We start from the raw sequence: 20,868 nt of genomic DNA, 5'->3' as shown, positions 1-20,868 counted from the left end.
CCCCCCAGCCCCCCCCCCCCCGGGCCCAAACCAACTGGGGTTGAGTTCCGAGGCTTTAAGCGTATCTGAAAAACGCCGCGTTAGCCCTTCCCGCGGCTTGTGCGTCGAGGGCAGAGCTGCCCCCCGGCAGCAGAGCAGCCCCGGGGGTTGCATCAGCCCCACGGGTGATGGCAGCCCCCGCGCTGGGGAGGGTCGTGCCCAGGAGACAGGGACATTTGGGGCGCGGGGGGGTGGGGGGGTGTGTGGGCACCCCGGGGCTCAGGGCTGTGCTCGTCGCCAGCGCATCCCCGCTCCCGCCTGCGCAGGGAACCGCGCGCGCTCTGGTGCCCGGCCAGCCCAGGATCGGGCCCCTTCCCGGGCGTCCCCGCCTCGGAGGGCGTTTCAGAGCAAAGCTTCGAGGTTCTCCGCAAACACAGCCACCACGCAGCTAGCTAAAAATCACTTTTGAAAGCAATTTCCTTCCTTTTCAGAAGGAAAGGCGGAGAAGGTGCTGCTCACTTTTCTCCTCTCCACGTACCCAGGAGCCCGGCGGTGCGGAAGGAGCTCCTGTACCCGGGGGGCCAGGGAGTTCTCAGAAAGAAAATGATCCGATGCTCCAGACGACAAGTACATTCTGAAAAAGTGCGAGAAGAAAGAGGAGTGCCAGTGAAAGACAGAGCTCTGAATTTCCACTACGAGATTAAAAATCAAAAGGTCCCCCCAGCCCCTGCTCTGTCAGTTCCTCTGGCTGCAAGAACAAACCCGACCTGGGGCCCAGGGGCAGCACCTCCAGCCACGCTCTGGGCCAGGGCTGCAGCTAAAGTCACAGCCAGTTACTGGACTTTTTTTTTTTTATTAATGCAAACATGGGGCACAACACAAACTTCTATACATCAACAATCACAGTGGAAAGCCAGAAAGGAAATTAAATTGTGATCAGCATCTATTTGGGAACATGTGCCTCACCACTGCCCGTTGTGTGGCAATTTGGACAAGCCCAGCTCACTTTAACATGACTGTGTAGGATGGGTACTTTTAAAAAACACCATTTAGAAACAGCAGAAATGAAAATTCTGGGAAATTGCAAGTTTAGCAAGTATAGCTGAAGTAGAGTTACATCTCTTAAATTTAAGCCAGAATTTGTATGCCTCAGTTTTAAAGCATGAGTAAAAAGGCAGAAAAGAAGCTACAAATTAGATGTTAATGGCTGCAGGAGAACTATCATGAGCTGGAAAAAAGCTAAATAAAATAAACAGCTAACGGACACATTAGCTTTCAGTCCCTGAAATTTTGGAAATAATCAGCCCTAGCGTGTACTCAGCATTACTTCACCTTGGTGAATTATACAGAAGAGCAGTTTCTGAGTTTTACCAGCCCAATTCAACTACAATTTTAAAAAGGTAAGTCAGACAACAAACAGCTGCCGAAGCCGCTCCTCGGTGCCGCGGGCCAGGCTGGGGCTGCCCTTGGAGCAGCTGCCCAGTTCGACAAGAGCCGGGGGCGACCGGCGCTCTCCCGGTCAGGGCCAAACGGGAGCCAGCCCCGGGCGGGAGCAGGAGCTGCCGGGTTTGCTGGACAGCCCGAGCGCCCCGGCAGCGAAACTGAACAGAACGTGTGGCATCAACGACAGGAATAAATAGGGGCTTCCACTGTGCTCAAAGTAAGTCTTCCAGCTCTGCATGTCTTTCGCCCCAGCTACCGGAGGGATTTCATCATCTTTACTTCGATCAGCAGTAACTTGGCTATTGCGAAGTATTTGCATTTGGCTGATGGGAATGAGTCATTCAGGTTGACCTTGAGTGAAATGTGGTGCCTTTCCTGCAGAGCCTTTTAAACTGAGGATGTTTGTCCCCACTCAGGATTCGGCCCCGTGAGCAAAATGGAACATGGGAATATTCTTTCAGGTTATAAATTGTTACTAGGGGAAATTAATTAATACCTTGCCCTGGCCACCATGAACCAGTAGAGGAGAACTTTGCCATGACAACTGCAGCACATGGCTGGCCTCGGGCAGAGGCTGCACAGCCCGTTACCATAAGTGTGAAAGCCTAATGCTGCTTCTACCCTTGGTACAAAGAAGGAATAGAATGAAACGTTTACTTTGGTTTACCCGGGGCTTGTCTATATTAGCCCAGCAGTACCTGGTCCGCCTGTGCTCCGGACAAAATGTGACCTATTTCTCCTCTGCTTCAGTCCCCAAGCCGAAGCTGTCATGCGTGGACTCAGGAGCTCACTTGCCAGCTCCCTGCCAGAAAAATGCATCTGAGAATTTCTGTGCTTTCCCGGAATTCAGGTCTCCCTGATGAAGGGGCTGTGGCTGGCCCATTGCTTAGGGGATGTTTGTAGGGTGCTCCAGATAACCCAGATGCCAAAAGCCACCTGCACCCCAGCAATCTCGCTTCACCCGCGGTGCTGCTGTTCCTCCTGCCCGCACGTGGCACCAGGACCCCAGCTCCAGCCCGAGCCTCGCTGCTGCCCCAGGGCGAAACCTCCTGCTCTGCTGATCCCCGGGACAGGGAGCTGGGGGACAAGCGGGCACTGAGGAGCTGTCACCCCTCCAAGCACTCACCCCGCCGCTGCACAGCTACCACCCTCCGGCTGCAGCTTCGGGCAGACCCACGGAAGCCCCCAGCTGCCCCAGAGTTTGGGGTGAAGTTTTCCTGGCTCGACTCCTCCTGCTGAGCCAGCGTAAGGTAAAGTTCCCAACCTCCAACACTTCCCAGGGCTGGGCTGTGAAACCTCCAGCTCTGGCACGGGCGCTGCCCCGCTGAAGGAAAGCGGCGAAACAAGCACCTCCAGGCAGAGCTGGCTCAGAGACATAATTCAAAACCAGTTTTGTTTGGCTCGAATGTAGCTTACCACAAACGCCAGATTTCCTGGAATAACACCACCTGAATCCAGCAAGGAAAAAAAAAATCAAGGGAAGCCAGGTGATGGGGGCAGGATGCCTTCCTGGTGCGGCACTGGGAGCACTGGCCATACCCCCCCCAGGGGCTCCAGTAAGGAAGGGTGGGTGCCCCACGGCTCTGCCAGCCCCACTGCGGCCCCTGGCATGCCAAACCCCCAGCCCCACTGCGGCCCCCGGCGTGCCAAACCCCCAGCCCCACTGCGGGCCTCAGCAGTGCAAAGCTTCTACTAAAGGAATAAAAAAGAAAAAAGGTATCTTAAGGTGTTCAATGTTCAAAATGGAATAAATTTGGCATTATAGCAGGAGAGGCAGCTCCTACCACCACAGGCGCTGGCTCGGGTGCAGTGCCCAGCCTTTAGCCACAGTCGTGCCCGAGCACGGTCGCTCCCCCCAGCACAGCCGCGTTCCCACGTGGCATTTGGCCAGACTCTGACTCTTCTCCATAATGCAGCATATTGATATAATAAACGATATACATATACAATAAGATATATATATAAAAAAAAAAAAAAACAGCTGAACAATCAACCGCGATTATACTGCACGGACCTTTTGCAGCCAACTTCTATAAGGCAGAAGTTCAAATTTTTCCACCGCTGCCTTGAGGAGGCGATGGACAAGTCTCTCTGGCTCCTCAAACCCGTATGGTTCAGGGTGTCAGGGAGTAAATGGCAGGCTTGGGAAGTTCGAAACCCCCGCAGCATCGCAAGGACTGGAACCCGCCGCCGGAGGAGGGGGGGGCTGTGCTCGGGGGGTGGGAGAGGGGCCGAGCGGCTCCGGGCTGGCGGTGGCAGCGAGCCTGGGGGCCAGCCCCGTGCTGGGCGGGAGAGCAGGCTTTGATGTACTGCTGTGTGCAAAGAAGCGGCACGTATAAAGAGCAGAGAAACCCCAAATTAAGCTACTCCCACCTGTGTATCTTCCGCCCGCAATTCTGCTTCTGCGCCCGCAGCGCCCGGGCGAGCCTGCAGAGTAACGGCTCGTGGGGGGCGGCGTTTGCATAAAAGGGCTTCATAACACACATCCCGGAGAGGGTCGCTCCCCTTAGCACTTTGCCATCTGTTATTCGGAATTGTACTAATTATACACAGGGCCTGAAAAAGAGAAAAGACATGAAATTGCTTCAATTATTCAATTATTCTTTTTTCTGGGAGGAGTAGATCTTCATTAATAATGTATGTTTCAGGAAGTCCAACGGAAAGATTTCTTTTGCTCCCCCAAACCTACAAAGCCCTTTTTTCAACTTCCACCTCCCAAGAAGAGGAGGAGGAAGGGGCCTTTGCTGCTCTTGGCTGTTGCACAGAAACTTCACCCCAGAGCCTTCCTCCTCCTCCTCCTCCCTCTCCCAGAAGCCCAGCCCAGCGGCGAGGCGGGAGGGAGGCGGGTGAGACCCAGCTTGGGCTCTGCCACCCCGAGCCCCCCGGATTGCTGCGTGCAGGGGCTCCTTCCCCACACAGCCACAGACAGCGTTAGTGTTTCTCTGAAGCACAACACGCGTTTTACTTAAAATGCAAAATTTTGTTGGATTTATACAAAGCAACATACAAAAACTATGTAGCATATGCTTATAAATGTACTTATTTTATAAAGCACCAATGACATCCGATTGCAATTAGGGCTTGGTGAATAAGCCCAGTAGAAAAGGGTCAAAGTTAAATACAAGGTCATGATACACACTAGCAAAGGCTGAATACCACGATGATTATTCTTAAACAGGAGAAATAAGTGTGGTTCATCTTCTAAAAATACCTTTTTTTTCTTCCCTCCCACTTCATTGTGATGTACTTTAAGATTAGCAAATACTAACCTTATTAATATCTGGGATATAAAAAGGTGCTCTAGCTTTTCTCGAAAGACAAGGCTGATAAATCAGCTGCTATTAAGCATTACAGAAGCTGCTTTAAAATTTCCCACATGGCTGATAAATTATACTGGCTTCTCATTTACCAGCTTTTAAATATTTTGTTCATGCGGGCAACTGCTGCTGCACTGAAGAATAAGAAGGGGCTGAATAAACAGAGCGTTTCTTCTTCCGCACCGCAGTAAAGCTTCAAAGAACCGATGAAAGAGCAATAAGGCCCCAACCCCCCCAAAAGGCACCTGCTGCTGCCCCACGGCAGGGGGGTGCGGGGGAGCTGGTGTGGGCAGGCAGGGCCCCCGCCCCGCTGCTGAAGCGACCCCCCAGGGCAGACATATGCTCTGCACGAGCAGCGAGTAACTAACTGCCCCCAGCCCCGGGGGGGTCCCTCCATCCCGCACATGGAGGGGACAAGGGCCGGGCGGGGGGTCCCTGCAGGGCTCTGCCCAGGGCCACCGTGCTCCGGCACGGGCGGGGGGTCACCCAACCCGCGGCACAGGCAGGGAAGGAGGGCAGGACACAATCCTTGTCGAGCCCGAAACGGGCTCTCCCGCCGGGAGAAAAAAAAAAAAAAAGAAAAAAAATCCACAGTGAGGCACAAATACTTCAAAGACATTTGAAAACTTTCTTGTAATTGTTATAGTTAAAATATTCTTAATGTGGCTTCAGTGGTTTTAGATTCTTGTTGCAGTTTAACATCTCCATACATACTGCACAGATTCACTTAGTTTCTGAGCGCAGTTTTCTAAGCCTCGGTTAATTTGAGGCCAGAGACTTAGCAAAGCCCTCGGTCTCTTGAGCTGGCATCTGTACCTACCCTGTGCTCCCGCAAGCCCATCAGCAAGGCGCTCCCGGATCAAAGGGTGTCTCTGCAGCAGCCCCTGCCCTTGCCAGCACAGAGCGAGCCGCGTGTCCGGGGACGCCGCGCAGCTCCGGCTGGAGCCGTGCTGGGGTCTGCAGGGAGCACCCAGCCCGCAGCTCCTGCCCAAATGGAACAAACCCAACCAGTTCAGCGGTTTATTCCTCCCGAGAGAGGCTTTGAAGCGGCTTCTGTGGGGCGGTTAATGAAGGTAATGAATATGCTGAGCAGCACCAGTGTGACCAACAATTTGCCAACAGGGAACAACTTAAAGATACTAGAAAACCAAAAATATTTGCCAAGCTGTGTTTTTCGGGGAGTTTTTTTGTTTGTTTTTTAAACCAGTATAGTACTTCAGCACAAAGTTAAGGACTCAAACTGATAACGGGGGAAACCCTAACTGGGGGGAGATGCTTTATTCCCTCCTCTGATCACCTGCAAGTGTGGATTAATTTTGCTGTCCCCGCGTGGGCCTACGGCTGTATCGGGTTTATACGGGCGATGGGGAGCTGGAGTCGCACTCTTGGGCGTCCTCGGGGGGGTTGATGGAGAGAAACGGGGGAGCCGTGGTGGGAGGCCGATGCCGGGGCCCCGGGACGTGCAGCCGAGGGCTGGGGGGAGCAGGGGGTGCGAGCACGGCGTGCTACACGTGGGGGGGCCTGAGGCTGCCGGTGCTGTGGGGGGCTTTGGCAGGGCAGAGCCCTGGCACGTCCTCCCCACTCGGGAAGCTGCTGGCGAAGCCACGCCGTGACAAGGGCGAGGCTGAGCTTTGCCTTTTGCTATCAAACACCAAATTTCCTTTCAGTCTCTAAGGGTAGATGGGACAGAGCCTTCCCTTGGAAGGGCTCTGGGTAAGAGTTGCTTACTGCAGCTTCAGCCTCTCCTGCCAGAGGCACTGATGTTGCCATTTTCACTGTCTCATTTTGTGCCTCACCAAGCATTTCTAACTCAAAAAGTCTATTTTAGGAACTTAATCAAAAGCATATGCAGTCCAATCAATCATGAATCCATATTGAGGTGCTGGTGGTTAAAAGACATTTACTTCTTGTTCCAAGCAGAGTCCTATAAAAACACGCACAGGGAGGCTGCTGGTAATACTGTTGGCATTTTTGCTTGGAACCTAGGTTTTCCTACTGCCTTACAGGTATAAAGCTTTTTCTAAAGGTAAGAAGGATCACTGCTAGAGGTGCCTTTTGGCTCTGTTGCTCTCACTGCCAAGACCTTCACCGCTTTAGCTCCTCCATGCCTGCCTGGTCAGATTCTCCACTAATTTAAGCGCTTAGCCTTAAGGCACAGCTACACGTCCTCCTCCACGGCCCCCCCAGGCCCCTTCCTGGCCAACAACCATCCTGCCTCCCCTGCCAGGCCTTTCCCAACGCCTGCCATGAGCGTTTCTCTGAAGAACCAGGGGAAATGCCGGGTCCTGCCCTCCCAGGCTTTGCCAGGAGTGGCAGGCACACGCCGCGCTGCGCCTGCCTCGGCCAGGGGGGACCGACAGCCCTGCTCGGGGTGCCAAGGTGGGGGTAGCGGTGCCCCTCAGCCCCCCCCGCTGCTCCCCGATGTGACCCGAAATACTCTCTGTAGAAAGTCAGACCAACAGTTGTGTTACTGAGGCAAACCCCCAAGCCCCTGTCTCCTCAGGAACACTAAGCTGCTGTTAATTAATCCCAAACGAGGGAGAAATAAAACTCCCTTTGGGATGCCTGCTGGCAGCAGAGGGGAGCCCAGCGCGGTGGGTGGGAGCCGGGACCTGCCGGCAGCGTTACGGAGCACAGCGCGAGAGCTAACCGTCCCCAACACGCTGCTTGCTCGCCCGAGCACCGGCGTGTCCCGAGGGTGCTCCGCGCTGCCGAGCCGGGGTCACGCGCGACGCTTTTTAATTCCAAGGGCGGGTTCAGCAGCAGAGTCGGGGAACGCTCCTGCAGAGACCCCCACCCCGGGCTCCTGTCCCCGTCTCCCGGGGCGAGCAGGAGCCCTGGCCCAGCCCCGCTCCCCGCTGGTCTCCATCCCCATCGCAAGCCTCAGCGTCCGTCACTGGTGAGACACCTACCCAACCCCTCCTCCTTCCCTCAGCAGCCGCAGCCAGGCATTACTAAGCATTGACATCAGCGGTAACAGCAGAAATAAACCAACATCTCCCTGGGCTCAGTCCTTGTTTGCTATAGCCACGGTGTGTGCTGGAGCCAACTTGTTATTCCTGTCTGAAAACCGGGATATTTCAGTGACAAAAAGCCCATTACATTGGAATCAAAGACAAGTTTAATTTTTATATTCACCATAATGAAGATGAAAGAACATACCAGTCATTCCATATACGTTCCACCTAAGCAGGCTGCACACGCACAGAAAAAAAAAAAAGAAAACAAAAAAACACAAATAACAACAGAATTATCGAAGATTCAGTGTCATTTGTGCAAAAGAAAACAGCAAGATGCTAGAAGCACCTGTTTGTGGTGTGCTGTGATCAGTTTAAAACCAACAACGAACCAGTGTGTGCTTTCATTATTCAAAGTTTTTAGGGTGTATATTTAATACAGAAAACATTTATATAGAGGATATTTGTCTAAGACTGACAGCTGAATTGTTTTTCAAGCCTACAAAGCTACTAAACTAATACTATTTTTAAAAATTCATGTGTAAAAACCATTAAACCGTTTTAAGGATAATTAGAACACATAACACTTAGCTTATTTGGTAAGTAGAGCATGAACCATGCAGCAGTGCTACTGTAAGGCTAGGACGTTCACAGTCTTCCTTTACCTGATGAATATCCAGTGCTGGTTTGTTACACTATTTCCTTCTAGTATAGGGATCAAAGGAAGTGATTACCGAGTAAGACAGATGCTTTTTTTTTTTTTTTTTTTTCAAAAAAACCCAAACCAAACAAACCCCAAACCCCCAAACTTTTTCACTGTTACAGCCACCTCACCCAGTTTTCAAGCGCTTCCCTGGAGCTGTGCTGGAGAGGGACAACTGCCCAAGCCCAGCGGCCGCGCGCCACGGGCAGAGGTTTCACAAGCTGCCTTGGACTTCATGAAGTTGGGTCCCTCCGCCTCCGCTCGCCCCATCACCCAACGGCAGCAGCGGGACCTCGCCGGCGCGTCCCACGGGACGAGGCGGGGGCCCACGGCCACCGAAAACCTCCCGTGTGCGAACAGCGACCTTGCCCATCTGCACAAGCCTGTGACACAAAGACATCACGACAGAAGAGACGAGAAGCCACCAAGCCAAGATGTGAAGACCCACACGCGGTGCTGAGCCGGCCCTTGGCGAGCCCAGGTAGCGCACGGGCAGGGTCGGGCACGCCAACCCTTCTGGTCTTGGCCAGGAGAGAAATCCCAGGGCAGCCCCAGCCGTTCACGGGGCTCTGAGCCCAGGCAACAGCACTGGAAGAATACTTAGGTCAGAGTTAGAGTGGTTTTCCTGCCAGAGAAGATGAGAAACGTGGCAATCCAGACACTGCAGGGCAACACAAGGAAGACGGCAATCACGCCCAAAACCTCACAGAGCTCCTATTCTCCCCCGCACCCAGCGAACGCCAGCCCGGCGTACCAGAGCAACATTCCTGACTCACAGATTCTCATTTAACCACTCAACGTATCTGTTTAACAGCCGGTGCCCCACAGCTAAATTGACCGGACTCAAGACAAACGTCATGGCCCCGTGAAAGGCGTCCTGGGCGTGGTCATGCGTGACGGGCACGCCCGCGGCCCGGAGCCGCTCGGCGTACATGGCTCCGTCGTCCCGCAAGACGTCGTGCTCGCAGGTGAGGATGTAGGAGAGGGGCAGCCCGCGGAGCCGGGCATCGCTCGCCAGCAGCGGGGCCGCCCGCACGTCCAGGAGCCCCGGGTACTTCTGCACGAGCTCGGAGCTCCCGTAGCTGGGGCCGGCGTAAACGTGATCCTTCTTCAGCTCTTCAGGCAGCAAATTGCTCCAGTTTACAAACTGAAATAAGTGGCTGGCTTCAGCTGGGACATGCCTGTTGGAGGCTATCGCTTCCCACAGAGATGGATCAGAGGCGAAATATTCACTCCAGAACCTGGCCATAAGCAGCTTGGATAAGAGGGGCTTGTTTTCATTTGCTTGGTAAGATGGTAAATTCAGGTCAAGGGCTTGAAGAGCAGGGTAAATCAAAGCTTGGGCTTTGAGTTTAGTTTTGACTTCAGAGTCTTCCAACAGCTGTAGAATAGAAATCATGACAAAAAGTCAGTTAAAAAGTGTTGGCTCTCCCACACCGACAGAAGATCTTAAAAGTAAGGGATTAACACACACGTTTTACAACATAAGCGAAATAAGATTTTCAATAAAACCAGGATAGACTATTTTAAAGAAATTTTAAATTCATAGGCAGGTCACCTAGAACAGTATGTGGTATTAAAAACACTCAAATGTAATTTCACTTTATTTCTTAGGTTGAAGGATAATGCTATTTGGGAAACACTCTTTTTGAAGCATTGATGCTTTCTGAAGTAGTAACAAATGTTTTTTCTGTAACTGCAGAAAATTTCTATTCTTATGGCTTGGAAATTGCAGGTTTCTGAGGCTCCTTTAACAATTTCACACAATTCAGAGCTTAACCATCTGTTTGGGTTTTTTTAACCTGGAGGTGTTAGAACTCAAACAACTATGATTTCGTGCATTTTAGACACGTGAAAAATAAAATGTGATGAATTGAACACTGGCATTTCTTCGATATCATCTTTTTTCCCTCTCCTCACTAATAAATTCCTGCCTTCTCCCTCCTCTTCTGCCCTCAGTGTCCACAGCAAGTTCACAACCTTTTCAAGTGAGATTCATTGCAATCCAAGTAACATCACACTGACTTTATTTAATAAATCTGAGCGAGAAGTGCAAAAGTCACCAAAACTGTGTGTGATCAAGTGACACTGGAACATTTAGTCTTTTTTTTTTTTTTTCTCTGCTATTTACATATATGTGAGTTAAATTGCTAAAATTCCCTTTTCAAACAATATACCTAAAACAGTCAGAATGTGCTTAAGGATAGAGTGCTCTGTGCCCTAATTATAGGGCAGAGAGCCTTTTTTTAGGCTCTGTAAAGGTTTGGAGGACATCCTAGCATCAAAGCTGCTCCGATGCCATTAAATGGCTCAAGTATATTTGCTTGCCCGAGGCTCGGAGCCCTCGCCAGCAGAGTCCCGTGTGACATCCTGCGCCCACGGGAGACACGTGGGGCGAGCTCTTGCTTTGAGCAGAGGTTTCTGTTATTCTTCTGTAAGCGTTCATGAAGCGACCAAACAAAAAATTGAGCTAGCAAAGCAGCTTTGGGGGTTTTTTACCTGTTGTGCCACAGCTGCAGCTAAATTGCCACCTGCACTGTCTCCTGCAACACAGACCCGATCCGGGTCCACCCCATACTGGGAGAGGACGCTGCTCTGGAGGAAGAATTTCGTTACCGAGTACACATCTTCAAACTGAACGGGAAAATGGTATTTAGGTGCCAACCTGTAACTGTTAGAGGCAAGCAGAAGCGTGTTACTTCCTGCTATTAATAAGAGAAAGGCTTGCTAACGTCTGCCCTAGTTGGTGAATGTTTATTATTTTCTGTGCCCGGAGAAATGGGAACTATCTGTCTGTCACGGAGGGTCAAATATTTTATTCCCCACCCAACTTCATAAAGCAAAATCCAAAATAACCACCAACCACAATTTACCACTGCAACCTTGACAGCTTTTGTTTACAAATACTTAAAGCTAACAGGAAAGCACACAATCATAAAAGAAATTGCAAAATTAAATTAACTGAAATAAATTAATTTATTCCAAGCCCTCATCCCACCTGGAAGGAGAATCTCTCTTACTTGGCTGACACCACGACAGCATTTAAGCTGTTTGAAGTCCACCTTGCCAGATGATCATAGGATCTCATGCCTGAAGTGAGAGGAGTCACTTAGAATATACTCCAGTACATTTGAGGACAGACACATATACAACGGCATTGTCCCTCCTTGCAGAAGCTTTCAGGTGACTTTCCAAAACCTCCACCTGGTTTTTACTGGCGAAATACCAGTCCCCAGACCCTCTCTGTGGCAACTCCCATAAAACAACAGGCTGGGCTTCGCGCGGGCCGTGGGGATCGCCCCGGTCCTGGCCGAGGAGCGCTTACCTGCCTGTCCGAGGCACCATCCTCCGCCGTGGAAGTAGAGCACCGCCCTTCGCAGCCCATCAGCCGCCCTTCTGGGCAGGTACAGGCGGACGGCCACGTTGCTGAACTCCGTGTCCGTCACGGTGACGTTTTCATCGGACGTGGGTGCGACGTACTCGGCCGCCGTGATCAGCATCAGAGCTTCCATGTAGTGCACCAGACCCAGCTGCTCAGCGGCCCCAGCCTAAAGCCCAAGGCAAGGGAAAACAGAATTTTAAACGCGGCCTTAGCTGCTCTCGGAGATTAATTTCCCACAGAGCCGGCCGATACCCCGCACAAGTCTCACGCCGCTGTGGCAGTGGCCAAGCCAGAAGCTGCGGATCCGGAGGAGCCACCGTCTCGCATCATCGCGCTGCCCAACTGCCCGGCGCTTCCCGGGCGGGCGGCGGCAGCCCCGGGGACACCACCGCTTCTAGGGCAGCGCCTGGAAGCACGGGCAGAGAGGGGAACAGGGACGCAAGGAGCCGCGGAGGAGAGCGGAGTCAGCCCGAAACCTCCCGCCACCCAGCACCAGGGGCTGCTCGGGGACTCATCTTTCCAGTTACCACAAAACCAAGTAACAGCTGCTCCTGCGACCAACTCCAGAAGCGAAAGCAGCCAAGAAGTTTCAGGATGCTGGGGACACGGGTGGCACAAATACAAGGATATAGCAATTCGACTTCGAGCTGCAAAGTTATCTTTAATGATCGGTTCCATCCCAATAGCTGAAGAGCATTGCTTGGAGCTGAGTACCCTTACATTATCAAAAGGAAATATTTTCTCTACTTCGAGATATTAAAAAGGCAGAAATATATTTTTGCCACGTTACCACAGTTCAGCTCTGTTTAATTTCTTCAGTTTACAGGTAACAATTCCATTAGTTACATACCTCTACGTTTTTCTAGATAACGAAGAAGCGCTCCTACCGAATAGCAGAACAAGAGTTGGGTTGTGTTTATTGTCCGTTCCACATGAGCAGCAGATGAGACAAAATTTCACTGTGCCACGTGCTGCTACACCTTCTGAGGCTTTTTCCTGCTCCGTCATCCTCGAGGAGGATCCAGCTCTGAGCCACACAACACCCTCCCCCTTAGCCGGGTTGGATATTTCACAGCCAAAAGCTCAAACTAACCCTGCCACCAACGTGCCAATTCCCACCAGCCCTCTGCCAGTGAGGCAGTTCCCTGTTAAATGGACGGACAGACGGACAGCTCTGGTGCGGCATCACCGGGGCTGCCCAGCGCCGGCTCCGCTCCCCCCGGCAGCACCAGCAGCCCCCCGGCCCTGGCAGAGCCGCACAAAGGGCCGGGAAAACTTCCCCAATGGGCTCCACAGAAATCCCCTGATGGAAGAGAAGCGATGTGGTTCAGGGAGTTCACCACCCAGGAATCGCCAGCTTTTAATCCTGTCAAAGAAGCGGCCTTTGAAATGCATGTTTTAAATATTTATTATGAAATTCTGTGGGTTTAAATTAGATTATAGTTATTCTAAAATGCCAAATAAAATGAAAACGAAAACCAAACCCCAGGCAAGTAAACCCACAGGTGAAATGCAAGCTCCAAAGATTAATACTGGGCAGCTTTGTCTCTCTGACACTGTGGCAGATTAAAGCATTTCAGAATCCCTTTTGCTCAGAGGCTATTTTAAACCTTGAACATAAAACTTCTTTTAAAAATTCTGTTAGCTTCCCTTATACTGAGTCTTTGGTACACAAGAGCGAACCCAAGAGAAAACCTTTCCAAAGGCACTTGCGACGGACTGTGCTAGAAACGCAGATCCCGACGACTCCTTCCCAAACCAGCAGCGGTCCGAGGGAGGGTCGCGCTTCCTCACAGCTGCCTGGGGGGAACTGCCACAAGTGAAAACGTGACCAGTGTTTGCTTATACAGAAACCTCAGGGGCTTCTTCCCCCCCCCTTTTTTTTTTTCCTCTTACATTGGATTAAACTGTGTTTAAAGAAACTTACTTCTCACATGGCTTTTAAGATATTATAAATGTACTCTAAAAACACATTAAAAATTTGTAACAGACAACAAAATGACATAAAAGAATAACGTCACAATGACTGAGAGGAAAACTAAAGCCTTCATTTTCTATATTGTGAAAGGCAGTGTGAATACCTATTTACACAAAACTGCAGCCACGTTAAAGCCTGACTGTGGGCAGAGCGGGATCTCCGTCACGCGAGACGGCGGCAGTACGAGGAGCCCATCTCACGCGGCCCCTTACGCACCGCACGCTACAGCAACGGGCTGCTGGGGCTGGGAAGTGAAAATAGGGTGGACGGCTTCACGGGTGGGGAGCACGACATTATCTAACTCCTACTGATAGATAAAGGAATAGCTGGGAGGGGTTGGGGGCTGGGGAAGTGTGTGAGGTTTATTTTGTTTGCTTTGTTAGATGATAGAAAGGTGTCAAGAACACAACTACAAATTTGCTTGAAAGCCATTTGCTATCTGACCTGCCGACAGTGACCTAAGAGCTTAGAGTTCTAGTTCATTTCAAGCAAAATTAGAGGAAATTCTGAACTAATTTGTGTATTAGTTTTCAGTCCAATGTGCACTGCTCTTGTGCGCGGTCTAGTTAAACACCCAAAATAAAAACTGACACTCTATGATAATAAAAGCACATTTCTAGATTTCAGGCCACTGTACAATTCTCTGAGCAGGCATAAACAGTCCTGTAATTGCACCAACATAACTTTGATCAGAACGCTCAGTTTGGAAGATAACTGAATTTTACAACAGGCCGACGTTCATTAATCTGATTGGAACTTTTCAGTAAAGCAAACACTCTCCTGACTGGTACAGGCACTGTGTTATCCCCTGCTCAGAAAGGGAATTGCCCAACAGCACCATTGGGGTTGCTGGTTTTTGCACCCTCAGCGTTTCCCGCGGGTAAGGTGCAGGCACGGTGCTGCAGCGAGCGAGCTCCTGCCATCGCCACCAGCCCCAGCACACAGCCCGGCTTCCCACACCACTTCTGGCTCCTCACATCACGGCAGAAGCGATTAAATAATATAACTAAGTTCTTGCATGTCATCTGAAAACAGATTAACCTCAAAGGAGGTTTGAGTCTAATGAGAAATAAAATAGCCCAGCCTGCTGTGGAAGCTGTCAGAAGTTTAGCTTTCCAAGAGATGATTTATTCTTATTATTAAATTATTATCCTATTTATAGGAAGAATGTAAAACAGACACAGAACCCCACACACTGCAACTTGAAAGGCGTAGCACCTGGTATTCAGGGTTTGGTGTTGTAAATCACACAATCTGACCCTGCTTGTTTTGCTTTTTGTAGCTTTTTTTTTTGTCCCTTTAAATGACATTTAAATCAACTATTTAATCATCTTCTACATACAACCTACTCCTTTACAGGTTAGAAGAGACGAGACTACAGCTGAGACCTTACTGGCAGTACTCGACAGTGGCTGCCACCGTGTTCAGAGCCACCTCTGAAGGGTCGGACCGGGTGCCGCCGGGCGCCCCGCCGGACTCCGCGGTGGGACGGGGCGGTAGCGGGCACGCTGTGCCCGAGGAGACCACAGGCCCCTGACATAAGCTCAGTGAGGCACATACGTACACATGCCAAAACTCCATCGTTTCATCCACAGTGACTGCACCATTCACAAATAATTCTCAGCTGTTGTATTTTCCATGACGATTAGCATCTTGAAAAAAAATAGATCTATAGGTCAAAGCGAGTCCTGCTGTAATTCCACTGGGCTTGTGAAACTCTCCCACGTCGGGAGGAATTCCCTCAGCTTCAGGACTGAGGCTTTTCAATGCTTTTCAAAGCTGTTTTTTCCACAAGTGGGCATTTTACATTGTGGAAAACCACTGGTCTACTGTCCATGGTTTCAAGGCCATTATCATATAAAAACAAAAGGAAATCATACCCTCATCTGAAAAGTCTCACTGTCCCCGATCTGCGATTACTGCGTGCTAGAGGGTAAGAGGAAAACCAACCATGTTGGGGTTTTGTGTGTTCCTTGTGCTTTGGAAAGCACTTCCCACAGTCACTACCTCCGTTTTCCGTAAGGGGAGCACGGCAGCAAGGACAAACCCCCCCCCAAAACGTACGGCCGCGGGGGGAGCCCCGCCGTGCCGAGCGCCTGGCACCGCTTGGAGCGGCTCCTTTCCCCAACCCCAGCCAACGCCAGGAGGGAAGCGCTGGGAGGATTTCACAGACCTGCCGCCAGGAAAGCGCTCCGCTAGGAAGAAAGATGCCGTGTTGCTTTTTTACACTTGCTTCATGCATCTTACCTTAGACTGCGTGCACATGGTGCTTCCTGAAAATACACAAATTTGCGCTTAAGCCCCACAGAAACTGGCCAGTTTATTCTTAGAGGCTATTCCCCAGCTAGACAGCACGTAGACATGAGACATTATAACACACATGAACGGAGACATTCCCATCCTCCCTTCCACAATGAGACGGGTACAAATGGACTCTTCGGCCGGCTGCAGGCAGGGCAGCAGTACTTCCCTTTTTTCAAACCAATATCAGGGAGTCAGAAAGATTAAAATAGGGTCAGCTCTGCAAATTTACACTTACTATTAAATGATTATGAAATGTTGCCCTATAACTGGATGACCATTCAGGACGTCCTTAGGGCACTTCAGAGCCATCTCCAACCTCACTGGCACCGGCGCTGCTCCAGGGAGGCTGAGCTTCAGCAGAGCCCCTCGGGATCACGGTTCTGCCTCGGATTAGAGCACAGCTACGAAACTCTCTTGCCCGGCACCGCTGGTGCTGCCGATGGACCGCGGCCTCCCCGGGCACCAGCTCCCTGCTAAAGGGAGCACACGCCGTCCTCCAGCGCCGGCAGCCAGCGCTTCTGCTGGCTGAGCACCGCCGTGCCGAGGGCTCCGGCTCCGGCCGAGCTGCCCCGGGGGAAGGGTTATCTCTGCACGTACCCCCCCGGCAGCCTGCCCCCCAAAGGAGATTTAGGAGGGGGAGAAGCGAGGCAGCACCTCAGAAGCGCAGACTACAGTTTCTCTCTCCCCACTTCTCCATCTCCCACCACTCAGACCATCAAAACAAAGAAGCAAGCAGCAAAGGGTTCATGAAGAAACACACACAAAAAAAAAAAAAATCACACCCCCCCCCCCCGCTCCTTCTCCTGGCGGGACAGCCCTAACGAGGGGCCTCTGCTGCAAGCAAAGGCTGGCTGACACGGGGACGGCTCTGGAGAGCGACGCTGCCCAGAGGTGTGGTGTTCAGGGGCCATCCCAAGAGAACGGGCACCCTTGCTTCCACCAGAAAAATCACGAAAGAGGTGGCTACCGCAGACTTCTGAAAATCACACCCACTGAAACAGAAAAGGGAAAATCCCAAACTCGGGCGCTTTGGAGCAAACAGCGCGGGTGTTTGTGCTTGCACCAGACAAGTCTTTCAGCGGCATCCCTCAAGCAAAATTAGAAACCTCTCTCCTGGCTCCTTAGACCCTCCTTCCAATACATTCTATAGCGGATAAAAAAAGCAGTTTCAAAATGTTGTAGCCACACAGAAAGATGCCTTGCAACACTCAGCCCCGCACCCACAAAAATACCCTTCATCTTTGACCTTGTTTTTAGATTTCAGTTGCTGCTGCAGCCACTGTTGCATATTAAGTACAGGCAGGATTGAAAACAGCTCCCCGGTTAATGTACTTCAGAGGTGGGAACTACAGCACTGTTATTTATGCATGGTGTGCAGCCCCCCAGATTATTTACGTATGTTTGAAATGGCTGTATAGCATGACTGAAATGAAGTCAGGGATGTAGTATGTATAAAAATAGCATGGGAAGACCTCAGGACTGCATTGCCAGTAAATATCACCCTACAACTACAGACAGGCTTTAATCTCACTGCCTTTCCAGTCTGCAACATACTCTTCTGTACTGCTTAGCTAGATACCATTTTTTGGTAGGGAAGACTACAGTGGTATTAAAAAAAAGTTTTTAATAGCTTAATTTATAGATGCTCTAGCATTATCAGCCCTATAATTGGCTTTGTGTAGTTTTTAGGATCATTCTGTCAAGCGGATTTCTAGGAAACCACAAAAAGCAATAGCATTTAAGGAGCGCTCTAGTTTTCCCTTCTCTGACACCCAATAAAATACTTCTGAGGAAGCTTTATATACAAGTTCGTGAGAAACAGGAAAAACTCAGGGAGCAGTGCTTCACCTGCAAAGGATCGTAAAGATTTTGCCCTTGCGTATCCATATTCAATATCACATTTCCAGTTACTCTAAATATCCTTTTTCAAGACTGCACAGTTAAATCTTTCCTAAATTTCTTTGTAGTCATAGCTACAGTAAGTTTAATGGTTAATCTCAGACACTACTGTCCTTCACGTAGTATATTACCATATATACACATATTACGTATGCATATATGACACGTACATGCTGCCATGGCTCTGTGAGCTGCAGAGGCACTCAGGACACCCTCTGCTCCGTAGCGGTCTCTCCCGGAGGCCAGCCCTGCCCCAAACTCACCAGGTGCCCGATGGCCCTGAAGCTAGCCGAGATGAACATCACTTTCCAGGGCTCCCCCATGTCCTCGGGGATGGGGGTGTAGATGTAGTAAGCGACGAGGGCAGAGGCGAGGAAGAGGCACAGCAGCCTGGCTCCCATGTCTGGGGGTGCACCTCCTCCCAGACTGACCGGGCTGCACGCTCTTGCTGGCTTTTAACAGCCACGAGCCAGCACACACGCACGGGGCAAAGTTAATCTGTGTTTTGCTTGGGTCCTGGCCAGGAGGTGATTTCTCATCAGATCGCCCAGGGCAGAGGTTACTCCAGCTCCCTCCCGAGAAGAAAATATTTCCTCAGCAAGGCATTCAGCCACTCAGGGCTGACCGAGCCGGCACTTCAACCCCAGATTAAACATCGAGGCTCCTACCCCACCATCACACCCTTTCTGGCATTTGGCAACAGCAGCCACGAGGAGGGCTTGGGAGGAAAGAGGCGGTTGAAAAATAAGGAACAGAATGGGGCTTGTGAACCGAGGGCTGCCACAAAGCATGCGGAAAGATGTACTGAATATTCAGGAGCTATTTGCTGCTTCACAAGGCAGCCGTACAAACAGGGCCCAGCCGACAGGCGCCCAGCAGGATCAGGCCACGGCAGCGCAGGACCCACCATCGCCGCTCGGGCAGGGCAAGCGCCCTCCTGCTCTGGCAAATCGCACCCTTCAGCTTGCACCAGCACACAGAAACAGTTGTGCAATCATCGGCTTGACAGAAAAAAAAAACCCAAGCAAAACAACTTCTACAGGGCAAGGCTCCTCGTTAATATTTGAAAGGTAACATTTAATTGCCACAGTTCTCAGGATTAAGAGATTTCTACGCATCTCTGAGGCAACTAACACTACAAGCACAGCCACACGCACAGAAAGAGGGGTAAAAACAATGGCTGCAGCACCCAGAACCCTGCCTTAGAGATAAACTGAAGAGGTTAAAAGCTCAATTAAAATTTGAGTTATTTCTGTTGCTAAAATCTTACCAACTGCAAAGCAGCGCTGCCCCGTGTTCTCTCAGCCTGAGCAGCCCCTGGGGACGGAGCACCCTTTGGAGGACCAGAGAGCACAAAGCATCACAGAAGACCGAAAGCCGAACTGTGCGTCACCAGCCCAAGTGCAGAGTAGGACTAGGCCCTGGTCAAGCTTGCAAATTTTTTCTTTATATAAGCTCTTGTTTAAGTATTGTCTATACTATTCTCCAAAATATTCAAGTGTGTTAAAAACCCAGCTGTGCCCGGGACGGGACACGCCGTCCTCCCGCTGCCCAAGAGCGGGTCAGAGCCCGACGTTCTTGACCCCACGCCAACAGAACCGAGGGGACACGCACCGCCGGGTGCTGGGGGGGGGGGGGGGTACCGCTGGGTGCTGGGGGGCACCGCCGGGTGCTGGGGGGGGGCACTGCTCGGTGCTGGGGTGGGGGGGCACCGCCGGGTGCTGGGGGGCACCGCCGGGTGCTGGGGGGGGGCACCGCTCAGTGCTGGGGTGGGGGGGCACCGCCGGGTGCTGGGGGGGGGGGGGCACCGCTGGGTGCTGGGGGGCACTGCTCAGTGCTGGGGGGGGGGGGCACCGCCGGGTGCTGGGGGGCACTGCTCAGTGCTGGGGGGGGGGGGGGCACCGCTGGGTGCTGGGGGGGGGCACTGCTCGGTGCTGGGGGGGGGGGGGGTACCGCTGGGTGCTGGGGGGCACCGCCGGGTGCTGGGGGGGGGGGGCACCGCTGGGTGCTGGGGGGCACCGCCGGGTGCTGGGGGGGGGGGGCACCGCCGGGTGCTGGGGTGGGGGGGGGGGGGACACCGCTGGGTGCTGGGGGGGGCATCACCGGGTGCTGGGGGGGCCGAATCCGGCCCGGCGGGGGGGAGGGTGCCTTGGCCCCTCGCCCCAGGTGCGAGCAGCAGCAGGGCTGAGCCTGCGCTCCCTGCACACCCCCCCAACCCCCCCAGCACGTGTGTACATGCAGCTCAAACCCCATCTTCTCTCCTCCGCAGCTCAGATCACCCGAGTCCCAGGGGCTAGCTTCGGAGGTGGCAAAACGCAGATAAAGGAGCCGGGTTTCAGGCAACAAGGGAGGAGAAGGCCCAGCCTGGTGAAGAGGAATGGAGAAGGTGGAGAAGGAGCCCTGTGCTCCCTCTGCCCTCCCCAGCAGCCACGAGAGCTCCCGGGACAGTTTGCTCTGCGCGGCTGCCGCTCGCTGTTTCGGCACGGGCAAACAGCATGGAGGAAGACGTGGCCAGGCCTGGAACTCCCACAAAACTGGTCTATTTATTCTGTTGCATTTAAGGATTGGTTCACTCTCTCCTCCCGCGCCAACCTCCGGCTGGAGCCGGGCTGTGCAGTTACGGCCCGTACCTCTCCTGAGGCAAGAGCTCGCAGTGCTCAGCCCCCAGCACCAACATCTGCCCCCTCCTGCCCCCAGCAAACCGCCGCAGCAACCTGCCCGAATTCACACTGATATTGCGTAAAGAGAATAATAAATTGAGTTCACCATTTACCCAAGGCAATCCTAGCGCATCAGCTTCAAGATGCAAGTGCCTGTACCCTGCCAATTTTATTAGAGCCCTTTCAGTAGAAGGGACCCGCTGAGACAGCACAGGACCCCTCTCAAACGGCGGGGGGGGGGGGGGG

The 20,868-nt window shown here is 52.0% G+C and overlaps 1 protein-coding gene across 1 annotated transcript; it reads right to left on the bottom strand.

The window, feature by feature from the left end:
- Window positions 1–7,907: 7,907 nt before the first annotated feature.
- Window positions 7,908–18,363, bottom strand: AADAC (arylacetamide deacetylase). Its single transcript, XM_032986843.2, has 5 exons — window positions 18,226–18,363; window positions 11,725–11,947; window positions 11,420–11,489; window positions 10,899–11,070; window positions 7,908–9,780 (listed from the first exon to the last, which is right to left on the bottom strand). Exons 1-5 carry the CDS (start codon window positions 18,361–18,363, stop codon window positions 9,172–9,174), a joined length of 1,212 nt encoding a protein of 403 aa, XP_032842734.2. The 3' UTR covers window positions 7,908–9,171.
- Window positions 18,364–20,868: the final 2,505 nt, after the last annotated feature.

This window comes from Tyto alba, unplaced genomic scaffold (genome assembly GCF_018691265.1).
Source record: "Tyto alba isolate M040663 unplaced genomic scaffold, T.alba_DEE_v4.0 Super-Scaffold_10, whole genome shotgun sequence".
Lineage (NCBI taxonomy): Eukaryota > Metazoa > Chordata > Aves > Strigiformes > Tytonidae > Tyto > Tyto alba.
Note: the sequence above shows the minus strand (reverse complement) of the source record. Positions and strands in the feature narration are given on the sequence as shown.

Bases quoted from the DNA above. Each gene is read 5' to 3' on its own strand.
- AADAC (XM_032986843.2), bottom strand. From the start codon at position 18,363: ATGGGAGCCAGGCTGCTGTGCCTCTTCCTCGCCTCTGCCCTCGTCGCT. The intron at 11,071-11,419 runs GTAAGAGAGATT...TGCCTCTAACAG, and splicing joins GCTGTCGTGGTGTCAGCCAA to TTACAGGTTGGCACCTAAAT. The intron at 9,781-10,898 runs GTAAAAAACCCC...TCTATTCTACAG, and splicing joins CTGCAGCTGTGGCACAACAG to CTGTTGGAAGACTCTGAAGT.